This window comes from Neolamprologus brichardi, chromosome 7 (genome assembly GCF_056152115.1).
Source record: "Neolamprologus brichardi isolate AB-2024 chromosome 7, ASM5615211v1, whole genome shotgun sequence".
NCBI lineage: Eukaryota > Metazoa > Chordata > Actinopteri > Cichliformes > Cichlidae > Neolamprologus > Neolamprologus brichardi.
Window position 1 is genome coordinate 23,941,358 of NC_142110.1, and position 14,096 is coordinate 23,955,453.

General features: G+C 43.0%; 1 protein-coding gene across 1 annotated transcript; it reads right to left on the minus strand.

The window, feature by feature from the left end:
- Nucleotides 1-5,248: 5,248 nt before the first annotated feature.
- Nucleotides 5,249-10,050, minus strand: dusp6 (dual specificity phosphatase 6). The gene is made up of 3 exons (XM_006782325.3): nucleotides 9,027-10,050; nucleotides 8,257-8,691; nucleotides 5,249-6,965 (listed from the first exon to the last, which is right to left on the minus strand). Exons 1-3 carry the CDS (start codon nucleotides 9,427-9,429, stop codon nucleotides 6,652-6,654), a joined length of 1,152 nt encoding a protein of 383 aa, XP_006782388.1. The 5' UTR covers nucleotides 9,430-10,050; the 3' UTR covers nucleotides 5,249-6,651.
- Between the last annotated feature and the right edge of the window lie 4,046 nt (nucleotides 10,051-14,096).

A 14,096-nucleotide genomic window follows, 5' to 3' on the forward strand; every position in this document is an offset into this window, starting at 1 on the left:
ACCAATATAGTTGAATTCAGGAAGTTTACTTGTATATTTCGAACCTCTTTTTTTTGTTGCTTCTTGGATTATGCAAACTCTCCTAGATTGCAAAGAGGCCAATGCCCCACAAAGAAGAAGTGCCTTGATAACAGAGAGCTCCAAAGCAGGACAAGATTTTTAGACAAGGGTTCATTAAAAGAGGTTTGATCAGGATATACTAATACTGGTCAGGTTGCAAAGCTGGAAGGAAGGCAGGTGTTGTATTTAAATCATACAATCATATTGTAAATCATATTGCTCAGCATGGTATCCATAATGAGAACTCAAATGGCGAACTTCTGCTTTCATTATGCTCCCAACACAATCTCTCAATTGCAAATACATTCCTCCAAGTGAGAGACACTTACAAAACCACCGGGACGCACCCAAGATCAAAGCACTGGCAAAAATTAGACTTCACCTGCAGACAACATGATTCTTTGACTTTCATATCACTAGAGCAAAAGAGGTCTGAATGCTCAACAGACCATCTTCTCCTCAGATCCAAGGTAAATCTCCAGGTGAATACAAAAAAAATGCCCCAAGGCAAGAAATCATCCTCCTCAAACGATGTCAAGCTCCTCTACCCCAGCCTGAGGTATATAGGCCACAACAGGGAAGTGCAGCCCACACCCCGAACCCAAAAGGCTGAGCTCTTCACTGACAATGAAGCAATAAATAAGAGATTGTCAGAATACACTGACCTCAGTGTTGTTGAAGAGATCCCAGTAAGACCCCTACATGTGGAAACTTGACAAATCACCCATGAAAGATGAGGTGACAGAAGCAATTCCATCATAAACCTTTAAAGCAGGTGGTCAGCCACTGGTACAGATGTTTACTGAGTTCCTTTGTATGTGCTGAGAAGACAACTGTTTACCTAAAGATCGAAAGATGCCAGAATAATGCACTTATACAAAGTTAAAGGTGACAAATCCAGTTGTGGTAACTATCATTGGGTTTCCCTTTTGAGTATTGCAGACAAGATCCTCTCTAAGGTCATCTTAAACAGATTGAATACCCATCTTCTTAATAAGACAGTACCAGAAAATCAGTGCAGGTTCTGGCAAAACAAAAGTTGACATGATATTTGCTGCAAGACAGATCCAAGAGAAATGTAAGGAACCAAATATTAATATCTACATTCTCACATCTACATTCTCACTATGGGTTTTCAAGAGAAAGGATGTGTTCTTGCTCCAACACTCTTCAGATTCCTTTTTAGTGTGATTCTTCAAAGACAGATCGAGGCATCCAGATCATATGGCTGTAGGGGGTGGCTGTAGCTCAGGTGGCAGAGCAGGTCAGCCACTAATCAGAAGGTCGGTGGTTTGATCCCAGGCTGCCTCCTGGCATGCTAAATATCCTTGGGCAAGATACTAACCCCATGTCTGCCTACTGGTGGTGGTCAGAGGGCCCGGTGGCGGCAGTGTCCGGCAGCCTCGCCTCTGTCAGTGCGCCCCAGGGCAGCTGTGGCTACAATGTAGCTTGCCATTGCCAGTGTGTGAATGGGTGAATGACTGAATGTAGTGTAAAGCGCTTTGGGGTCCTTAGGGACTGAGTAAAGCGCTATACAAATGCAGGCCATTTACCATTTACCATATACAGGACACATGGAGGATATTTATACTGAGTGACTAAAAGCAAAGACAAAAGTGATGAAATCGCTTATTCGTGATGTTCTTTATTGTGATGATTGTGCTGTTGTCACCCATGTGGTGGATGACCTTCAAAGACTGACAGATCCCCTGTCTGTGACCACTAAGCGCTTTTGGACTTACAATAAGCACCAAAAGACTGAAGTGATGTTTCAATCTACAAAGGGATCAACAGCAAACATGCCTGAAACAAAGATCAATTGCAAAGTATCTTGCTATCTTAATGTCGAGGTATCCAAAACTAGGTTTGAGTATGGAGACAAAATGCGCAGTAGGTTTCTCCCACTGAAAACGCTACGTCCAGATGAACAGAATCAACTTTTGGAGAACTATGTCTATCACTACGGCCGTCTTCCTCTGCTTGTCCACTCCTGGCGAGGCGAGCTACAGTCTGTCCCAGTCCCTGCCTCTCGGCGCCCCTTCGATGCTCTTAGCTGAGTGTCCTGCGGGTTCCGAAGTGTTTACTTTGAAAAAATTAGAGTTTTCAAAGCAGGCCCTGTTGCCTGAATACCGCAACTAGGAATAATGGAATGGTACTCCGGTTCTATTTTGTGGGTTTTCTCTCTGAACTGGGGCTGTGATTAAGAGGGACGCCCGGGGGCATTAGTATTCTGCCGCTAGAGGTGAAATTCTTGGACCGGCGCAAGACAGACGAAAGCGAAAGCATTTGTCAAGAATGTTTTCATTAATGTTGAGTTGATTAACCATCACCAGTATGTCCGTCTGTATCTGGAAGTCCCACATGATCTTAGCTTGGTTATTCTCAACCATCCTGGGGTGTCTATCATTTTAACCTCGGGACTTCCAAGCCATACTCCGCACAGATGTTTCTGGCCTTCCACTTGGTTATGGCGTTCCATGTATGCCCTGCCTGCTAGTATCTTGCACCCTGCTGTTATGTGCTGGATTATCTCAGGGGCATCTTTAAACAGCCTGCACCTGGGGTCTTGCCTGGTGTGATAGACCCCAGCCTCTATTGATCTTGTGCTCAAAAGTTGTTCCTGTGCTGCCATGATTAGGGCCTCTGTGCTGTCTTTCATTCCAGCTTTGTCCAGCCACTGGTAGGATTTCTGGATGTCATCCGCTTTGTTTATCTGCTGGTGGTACATACAATGCAGGGGCCTGTCCTTACATTATGGTTCCTCCTCTATTTCTTGGGCTTCTGCTGCCTGAAGTATTCAGTAAACATGCGGTCGGTTGTGAACATCTTCCTGATGTACTCGTGGATGTTCGTTGTTTCATCCTGGACTGTGGTACCAACCATCCATGCATGGTTAAGAGCTTTCTTGTCTTTATGTCAGTGGCTTCTATCTCCTCCTTCTGCCAGCTTATTATCCCAGCAGGGTACCAGATCACCAGCAGGGCGTAGGTGTTGATAGCCCAGATCTTGTCCTTCCCATTCAGCTGACTCCTCAGGACTTCCCTTAGTGGCTACAGCTTTAAGCAGCCTCTTGTGGTTCCCATTGACCTGTGGGATTCCCAGGTACTTGTACCTGTCTTCAATGTCTGCAATGTTGCATTTCGGTAGTTTGATCCCCTCAGTTCTGACTACCTTCCCTCTCTTTGTTACCACCCTACTACACTTCTCCAGCCCCAGCGACATTCAGATATTGTTACAGACAACTATGAAACACAATCTTAATTTTTTATAAATTCCTTTTTAATGTGGAGTATGCATGTTCACTCAACGTTCCCATGACCTTCCTACTACAATTTAGTAAGCATATGTGTATGGATGGTCTGAAGTAGATCTGCTTTCATCATGTGACAAATGGGTGACTTTTGCATTCAATGCACCAGCAGAGTCAGGAAACTAAATGGATGAATGGTGACCCTGCTAATAATAAGCATGACACCTCAGGGAGATTTGCCTATTTATCGTGAAGTCACTATGACTCTCTGTGAAAAAAGAAATCTCTATATGCATATAGTCCCTATCTTAGAATAGAATAGAATTCAACTTTATTGTCATTACACATGTCACAAGTACAAGGCAACAAAATGCAGTACACCTACACTTGGACACCCACTTTTTATGGGCAACACGGCAAATTTAGAACTAAAAAGGAAAAACATAATATAGTGACTTTGAGCCAGTGTTTCTCATTAGTGTGCAGGCTTTGCTGCCATAGTTGGATCAGTGGTATCTCATTATTATTGTTATGATTATAAGTGGCTACCCAACAAAAAAAAAAGATTCCCTGAAATGGAAAGTGGGAAAAGCAGAGAGAGCTGGCAGCTCTTGAAATATGAGTCTTTTTATAAATCACTTGCGTCAGGACATGAATGTGGAGGTCTCACTCTTTATTACATAGCCAGTGATTCACACACTTTGTACAGCTACGCGCTGGGTTGAATTTCCAATTTAAAAAAGGAAATAAACCATAAAAAAGAGAGATGCCTTGCAATTTATTTTGTTCATCTTTACACAACACATATCATTGATAATAAAATCTGTTAATTGCTTTTTTAAGATAATTCTCTTTCTCTATTGTATGCTGTCTTCTGTTAAGATCTATGTTTTATGTATGCTTATTTGCTTATTCTATAGTAAAAGAAAGTACTTACAATTCATGTTTTCCATTGTCTACTTTTGATATGGGTTATATATTGCATGCTGTGTTTTATTGTAGTTATGTAAAATTGTAGCTGGTTGCTAATGCATTTTGCATTGCTTACATCTTTATTTTTGACCAACTCTTAGCAGTTAATCTAGATAAGGATTGTGTCTACTTACACACTGGATTCTTTCGTGTGTGGGCTTTTACACTGTGTCATACATGCACATCAAGAACTTAGTTGACAAAAATGCTGCATACAAGTCACTGTTTCCATATCCTTTATTGTTAACAATCCTAGCTCTGTCACGATCAAACCTTGTGGTACTGCTTGGCTTGCTCATTTCCACATAGTCCACACACACACAGCAGCTGGTGTTGATGTGGGAATAGTCTCTTCAAACTGTGAAACAAGTTGCTGCTCGCTTGAGAACACGACACCTAAGCTACACCGTCAAAATTATCTCCTGAGTCTCCAGTTCTCAGGGAGTACCCGCCACTGCTCTTATTATCAAATTGTACTTTATCTCTGTACTTTATGCTTCCCTTGATGGTTGAGTGCTGAGGACCTGCCTTCACAAGTTAACCAAGGGAATGTTTGTTTTGAACCCAAAGACCTCATGGTAGACTAGCACCTGGTAAAACCAGCTGGGCTAGTTACAGCAGGACTGGAATCACTTTGCACCTGCTGGGTAACTTATTGTAGTTTCTTATTGTCACAGCAGAACAGAGTGTGCACAGTGCTATCTTACACAAGCATCATGTAACGGGACATGCTAATTCTGTACTGGAAAGTAAAGTGGGAAATGTTCCAAGTGCTGTAGTTAATGGAAAACAAGAACTCTGTGAACAGCCTCGTGATTCATTGCGACTCTTTTTTGTCGTGACTTGGCCAGCTGGTTAACACTCAACTGTACTGCAGGTGAGGAGACACTTACATAATTGTGTTACTGTAAGTGGAGACAAAACACCAACGAATGTGTCAATGGAAAAACAAGCAGAAGAAGCAGAACGTGTAGACAAAATAGCAATTTATTAATAACTTATATTTCCTTTACATTCGTAAGAGAGTAGTTTGGAAGGAGTGAGTAGAGGGCAACGTAGTGGTTTCCTCTACGGGGGGTGTGGGGGCAACTCTCCGAAGTTCTGGATTTAATTTTGTCTCATCTTGACACGTGAAAGCTGCATTTCACAGAATTTTCCCTGAAGAAGCGAAGCAAACAAAGCTCCCTGCTTTTTCCACACATCAGAATTGTTTAACCCACAGATCATGATTTCTTAAATTAATCTTCAGAGACATCCAGTAAATTCCACCTTTGGCCATTTGAACTGCTTGAGTTCTTAAGCATGGAGCCCAATTTATAAACTTCAGTGATAATCGTTCTAGGTTTGGTTGGGGTTTTTTTGTAAGAAAACAAAACAAATCTATCTGGGATACTGTAACTTGTAAAAAAAAAAAAAAAAGTACATTTCTCTAAAGGTTAATGTGCGAAAAAAAAAAGGAAAAAAAATCTTCCAAGCTCAAAAGTAAGGCAAATGGCCAAGGTGACTTTGATTTGTGGAAGGACAGGTGCAAAAAGAAAAGGCCAGCCACAAAGCGCTTATTGAATATATTACACATGTACACAACTCTTGGAAAGCCTACTTGATTTTTGGCATAATCAACTTAAACATATTGATCAATACGCAGTTTGTATGCTTACATAAAAGTAGAATATGAAACAAAGCAAATCTTCAGTACCCACTTGTGCCAAGGGGTATATACTACTAGAGCAAGGCTTTTACCGTATTGTCTTTTATATTAAGATATATACACACTGTATAAATGTTTGAAAAGACTCCACAAATGTAAAATAAAGTCCATTATATTGTGTGCCTTCTAAAGCCAGGGTAGTTGAGCCCCATGCAGGCAAGTCTTCACAGAAGATGAAGGAGACAATGCACCCTGATGTCATGGGGGAACTAGTAATAGACCCCAAAACAAATATACAAAAGGATTTCATTTATCTGTCCACTTTGAACAATCAGGTCTCTTTGGCACACCAGCCTTTGAACTTTGAAGCATAACATACAGTTGTCCAATCAATCACTTTAGGCTTCCTTAGACACACTGAAAAAATACGAAAAAAAGACCAGAGTCTTACAGCAAAATCTGATTGTAGTAAGTATCTGCACACTTTAAATGATTTGCTTCCTGTCTCTTGTACTGTCTCTCCTCATTTAGTCAACAGCAGCTGTGCTTCGGTCAGACAGCTATGGCCCTTCAGTAACCACACTCAGCAGCTGTCGCCTCAGACCAGCTGTATCAATAATGTCGCACAGCAGACGACGGAAAAAAGAGAAAACATTTTGCAGCTTTTCCAATAGGAGGCCCACAAAACCCCCAGTGAGAAGAGGAGTGGTGACAGCAGACCTCACGTGGACTCCAGGGGGTCCAGCTGGAAGACGTTGTGGTTGGTCGGGGTGGTGAAGTAGAGCTGCTGGCTTGGTGGTGCCATGCGGTTATCACATGGACTCTTCAGACCCAGTGTGCGCTCAAAGTCCAAAAGCTGACCCATGAAGTTGAAATTGGGTGAGATGTTGGATTTTTTCATCTTGACAATGTCGTAAGCATCATTCATGGACAGGTTGAGCTTCTGCATCAAATAGGCCACCGTCACTGTGACAGAGCGGCTAATGCCTGCAAGGCAATGGACCAGGACGCCACATTTCTGTCCCCGAGCTTCATCTGGTGGAAGAAAAGAAAGGGGTGGAAATTTTGTATCATAAATAAACAACATCTTTAGAGCTTTTCATCATTCCAGATAACTAGGAAAGAGTAGATATCCCAGTTTGTTGTTTTGTTACTCTCACAGTCCAAAGACCAAAGATTTAGTCTGCATGGATACTGATCATAAGTAAAAAACATTCCTGACATCTGAAAAGCCCAAAGCAGAGGAGCTCTCATTGTTTATGCTTCTTTTAGGCAACTAATCAATAATCAAATCTGTGTGATTTTAAAGTCACGCTTTGTTGGAAATTGAAGCAGGTCCAGGAACTTATTATCCTATCTCCCAGCCATGTCAGTAAATAAACAGGGGCTATGACAGTATTGCACATAAACAGAGCTCACATTCTTTGGTTTCTTTTGGCCTAGAGTAGCCGGCTCGGAAATTGACTATTACGGTCTATTAAACCATTCTTCCGCTTGCTAGGGTTACTCTGACAATGGTGCCATTTGGGCGTGTAAATGTAGGAGTCATGAGGGCACCCTGTCAAGGCGAACAGGATGTCATCAGGCCGTAAATGGCTCCTTTTGTAATGTGGCAGGAGGAGGAGGGGAGGGGGGGCAATGCCATGTCCTAGATTACTTTCAATGCCACTTCCTTCCTGTTGCGCTTGAATTACCGCCCTCCCCTCGCTCACTCTCCCCTTTCTCCAGTTTCAACATTGCCCTTTGTGCTGCAATTTCACAAGCCCTGGGACAAGAGATAGGGCCAGAATGTCTTCCACTGAAGTCAAACCAAGTGCATTTTGCCTGTGCACCATTGGAGGCAGACTTGTATTCCTCTGCCTCTACACAATGCCTTAATCTGCCTGCTCTGTGTGTCCCTGTCTGATTGACTGATAAGACCACAGCCAGGGACACCTCATCTAATCTCAACTGCACAATAACAACCTAAGAACTTCCTGCCAGTGATAACAAATATCACATTTAATAAGTTTATGCCCCCAGCTATCTGTTTTTGCCCCTTTACTCTGCATGCGTGTCATAAAGTAGGGAACAAGAAAATACTAATCCAACACCCAACTTTTGAGTTGAATCCTTCTTCAGAATTGTGAGGACTTGATGTTTTTTTTCTCTATGTTCTATATTTTGCAGACTGACGCAGTATTACTATTTATGGTCTCACAAACTCAAAAGCTAATTTTGGAGTTTAAATAGTTATAAGCAGTACTAAAAAATGAATAAGCATGTACACAACCTAACCAACAAGATTTCATCTGCAGAGCGTTTCCAGTTCTGCGGGATTACTTACCAATAAAGCTGATGGCTTCGGGAAAGAACTGAGAGAGATTCTGGCTCCAGTGATCCGAGATTGGGATCTGCTTGTACTTAAACTCTCCTGCGTTCTCAAAGAGGTTGGGGAGATTGGGAGTCACGTTGAGGATATACTTGATCCCGTACTCCTCCAGCACATCAAGGTTAGTGGAGTCCTTGGCACAGCCCAGGTAAAGGTGCGGCAAGATCTCCACAGGGAAGGAGGGATGCGGGTTGGATAACGGGCTGCCGTCCGAGTCTGTGGCGCTGCTCGGATCCCGGTCGATATCAGACTCGATGTCCGAGGAGTCAGAGCTGATGCGCAGCCCACCGAGGCCCAGCACCTGGGCAGTAGGGGAACTGCTGTGGGACGAGCCATCCAGGTTGGTTTCGCACAGAGCCGGACACTCGGCCTGGAATTTATTGAAGCCACCTGGAAAATATAAAACATGCAATGAACACACCGTTTCTGCCTGCCACACAGCAGGCATAAGTTGCACACTGCAGACGACAAATGAATATTTTCTGAGAAAGAAAAAAAGAAGATGCAAATAGACATAAAATCTGGTTATGCGTCTCTTCGGAGTAAATTAAGACCCTCTTCGGTAATTACTGACGTGCGAGGAGTCAAGTATAACCTAACCTTAGAGTGACGACTATATATTTATTTAATCAAAACGCCAAAAAATCTACGTCTGCGCGAAAATCTAGCCTGTGAATGAACAGCGGCAGCCGCCGTGCCCGAAAATGTGAATGAACTCCACTCACCCTCCAGATAATATGCCTTATAGCCCTCGTCCTTCATTTTCCTCAGCAGTAAACCCAACACGGAGCCCCCGTCCACGTTCTCGTTCCACTCTCGGCTGTACTCGTCGTACAGCAGGATGGCGTCCGTCTTGCACCTCCGCACAAACCTGTCTCGATCCTCTCCGTTGGAGAGCAGAGAGCGCACGGGCAGATTGCCTTTCTTAAGCCGGCGAAGCATGAGGCTGGGTATGGCCACGTTGATGGCAGTCTCGACGTGAGACGACTCGTAGAGCTCCTGGGCCCGACAGTCCATCACAAGCAGGCCGTCCCTGCGCGTCTCGAGCTGCTCTCGGAGCCAGCCCACTGACTTGCTGATCGCCATAACCGAGTCAAGCTGGACGACGGGCTTGAGCTTGTCAAGCATTTATAAGCAGGAGTTAAAAAAGGAAAAAAAGGGTGTCGAGGAAAAGCGGGGAGCTTCTCGGCTTCAGCAGCAGGCACAAATATCTGTCTGGAATTTTGTTTTCAGTCTGATCTGCTGCTCAGAGGGCCCTCGGCAACACAACTCTGAGAACAACGGCTTAAAAAACTAAATAAAGAGTCGAAATAAAAACCGTCACGCTTGTCAAGACTCACTCCAAACGTTCTTTTCGATCCAGTGTGTTGCGGGACGAAGGAATTCCTGTTCGCTTCAGAGATCTCCCGAGAGTAGGTTGCCCACACTGTTCCTCATTCATGCATCTGGTTGGAGAGAGCCTGAGTTATTTATCAATGAGTCATACCGGCCCTGCGACGAGGCTGAAGCTTCCTCTCTTCTTATATAACTCCACGGCTGCTCTTCTACCTCTCTTTCTCTCTGTGCGCATACAGGCTGTGTACCTAATATGTTTATGGAGATCCAGAGCAGAAAGGTGGATTTGTTGCTGTGAAGCATGCGGGGTATGCACCCGTCTCTGCCTGCTGTTGCAGCCTGTCTGTGCTGTAGATCGTTTCTCTGCAGGTTCTGGCTCTCTGCGCTCTCTGCGGCGCCAGGCTGCTGAATGGCTACAAACAGGAGGCGTTCCATTGGATACGTTTTGTGGGGCGACCAATCAGAAGCGCGGCAGCAGCGGTCGCCTTAGAAACGGGGGCCGGATAGAGCGGCCTGTGTTGATGAATCGTTAATGAGTTTGTCATTCACAAAAACGAAGAGGAATTTCCGCTCCGGATCAAGTGTGTGCAAACAAACACAAGAACTGCAGGGGGAAGGAAGGAAGACGGAGAGGGCGGGAGCGGCCTCAGCTCACAGTTACACACACACACACACACACGAGTTTCAAATAAAGAGCGTCGCGATAATTAGGCTACAACGCTTGTCTGCAACAATGCGGTGTGCGTTTTTCAACATGTTGGAAGTTTTAATTCACTTTGAGCTGTTTGAACCACTCTAATGCATTTGTATGCACTATATTGAAAGTCTTACCATAAACCATCCTAATATAATAAGTATGATAAGAATCATATTTTTTTTTCAAAAAACATATTACATTGTAATAGCGCGACAGTAAAGCCATGCTCAATGCGGGCTTTACAGGCAGAACGCCTTTGGTGCAATTTCATTTTCTTCCTCACTCCGGAAACACAGCTGATCTGCATCCAGTGAGGTCTGGCACATCTGACGGAGGATCAGCGCCCTGCTGAGAGATATGACCTGTAACCTTTGTTTGTTTGTTTTTCTAAAACAGTCTGTCTTTTAATGCTAACTATCCCACCCTGCGTGACCACTTAGATTGTTTCCACTGGTTTTTGTGGGCATGAATTTAGGATTACATATAGGCCTACACACTGGTGCGCTCTCATGGAAGGAAATTAGTATTTCTTTTTCCATAAAAATATATATAAATGTCAAACTCGAAAAACTCAAGCTCCATAAATTTCTGCTACAAATATATATTCTCGGTAGAATAAAGCAGCAGTCAGTTGCTATGTGACAACAAAAAAGTGGCCTTCTGCAATTCACGTTTTTTCCTGCCAACTTGATGGAAGGCCGCTGAAATCACCCCAGATGAAAAAAAATGTTTCTCTGCGATATTGTGAGCACACAACGGCACTGGAGCTATTTCTGTCTGTGCAGCCTTCAGTGGAATGAAGAGGTTTGTTTGTGTGGGTGATGCTGGTTCAATGTCACCGTCTCTTTTTCTGTCTCGCACTAACTAGCCCGACAGTCCTGTGAAACTGCTGCATGTTCCGAAGATGTCACGTTACCTTACCCCTGGTGGTATTTTCTTTTTTTTCTTCTGAATCATACATTGTCCCAATAATACTACATTTTAGTATCTGTTTGTTTCCCATAATCCAAAGTGCATGAAGAGTAGCCAGTGGCATAGACTGAAATGTTGGACCATTTCACTTTAATCAGACGGGATCATTTGACTGTCTTAACCGTCTTTCAGCGCTGACAGACTCACTGTTTCAGGGTTATGTGAAGCCACGAGGGTCGGAGATCGCACACACAAAGGCTTTTAATAGACTACCTGTTAATTTGCATGACCTGTCCAGGCTCAGTGGGGTCCAATTAACATCACACTGTAACAGCAACTTGACACTTTTATCATATAGAGGAGCTGAAGCCTGGAGCGGAAGCCATGCGATATTATTAAAAGGACCCAGCAGGAAAACACAAACATGCACAAATCTGCAGTATTACATCTTATAAGGCTTTGATGGATTCATTTGAAGACTGATTTGGAAACAAATCTGGATGTGGCGAAAATGATCCAACACAAATATTTAATTTCTTATTGTTGGCATGAATGTATGTTTTAGTGAGGCTCTGAACAGGTCAATGGAAACGTAATTAACATGGGTGAATATCCCAGCAGTAACTGAAGTGCATCTTTGATAATTAAGGCTGAAAGTGTTATCAGTTTATATGCATGACACTATGGCTCATGACAAACAGGGGAACTATTTACTGAACATTTAATCAGATATGATAATCCTTTAAAGAGCTCAGTGCACTTAAAAAAAGACAGTGTGATTTTCTTCAGAGTTCCTGTTTAAATATAGTTGTGTTGTGATAGTGTGTTTATCTCTGTTGCTTCCTGTCTTCCTGACACCTCAGAGAGTAATAAGATAGAATCACTGTGAAGGAGGAGTTTATCAATCAACAAGAGAAACAAGCTGAGTGACTGGACAGCAGATGACTCAGTATTTTTCCATTCGATTCCAGTCTTGGATACTCTAAAAAGGTTTTTTGGGGTTTTCTTTTTCTTTTTTCATTGTTGTTGTTCTCTGTGAAAGGATTCATACCAGCATGTTCACAGTCCCCCACTTTGCAAGATTATACGTACTGTATTCTGCTATACAGTACATGTTTGTTTATATCAAACTGCATGAAATCTGTAAAAGTAGCAACATTGCTCTAAAGACCGTGTGAGTGAAAACTGTGATTGTTTTCGGTTTAGTGGAATATACAATAGTATGCTCAAGTTTTAAAAATCCTCTTACAATAATGATTCATTTGTTGTCTGGAGATTGTGTTTTATGTATTGTGATCAAGGAGGGACCCCAAAAAGTTCATTCTGTTCATCTGGCAGGACCTCTCACAAATACACTCTATGAGCAGTAAGCAAACGATTTGGCTTAAATTAAAATGGAGCATGTATGCGTTTAGTCTTTAGTGAGTTTCAGTCGTACATAACACTTCCTGTTATGTCAAATATGGCTCATGGGTGTGCCTGTGTTGTGGCTCCCCAGCAGTGTCTCTGCATATGAAGTGTGTAATAGCTCCAGTGTTCATTTTGGCCCAAAGACTTCTGCACACCCCTCCACCTCCTGCAGCCCCCTAGGCATGACAGAAGCCCCTATGAAAGAAGCCACGCTGTTACTATTCATCTTCAAATGAATTCTATTCTCTTTCAGTGCTCCCTCCTCCTCCTCTCTGGGTTTCACCCCCTTCAGTACCTCTACCTCGTCCCTGCTGCTCACCCCATTCTTCTCCCTCTGCCCCCCTGCCCCCCTTTTTTTGCCCTTGGCCCCCTTTTTTGCCATTGCCCCTTTCTCCCTTCTTCTTTCACCCTTTCCATTTCATTTGTCTGCGTACATGCACATCAAACATGCCTGAAACCACTAATTTGGGCTAGACATATATAAAAGCAGTGTGTCAAGACTTTGTGATGTCATTTTCAGACTTGCTCTGATCAGCCTGAATGAAGTGTTTTTAAAAAACTTTAATGAGTTAATGTACGAGTCTTTTCTGGCTGGCCAGGTTATTTTCAAAAAGCTCGGTTTTGCTAGCTCAGTCGATTTCACGATGCAAATTCAAAATGACAAGAAGAAGATGCATTTCTAAAATAAACTCATTTGCCTCACTTAGGCACAGTCTCGGGCCACTACACTGTTTTAACTGACATGAAAACACTGTTTATATGCTGAAACCTAATATGAGAGCTTTCAGATTTTTTACCCTGTCCGTCCTGATCACAACAACATATAAACAGTGTATAAAGGATGGCGTTAGCATCACCTAAATGAGGGCAAAATATGCAGTGGGGGCTGTGCTTTGCAGTGGTGAATGTGTATGTACACAAAGTATCCAGGTGCCGACTCATTTCTTGCCTTTGATACTAAGCTATGGGCACACACAACCCATGAAGATGAAAGTAGTTCTAGTGTTGCTGACTGGCATGAAAACTAAAGTGATCAACCATAAATACAGAGAAAATCCGCTTTGAAGACAAATTGTGGCAGATAATGAAGTTCAAATTGTGTGTCCTCACTTGTGTGTTTTGTGCAGAGAGCACGACACGGGCCATCGTCTCCACGCCTTGATCACTGTTACAGTGTAGGCTGTGGTTGCAAATTGCATTACCAGCACAAGAACCAGTAGCCGTAAACATGGGGATGACTTCATTTTCAGGCCAACCTGTAAGTTATCACTGCTCAGTTTACTTTGATAAAAAGTCAATAGAATTATTCCCATGGGGCAACTGAAGGTTTGTGATACTTGTGTTTTGTTTAGCAAGATAATCTTCATAAACTGATGTCACATTTTTTTTTCAAACATAAATGCAATGGCCAGAAATGCAGTGTTACCTTTGAACTTCACTA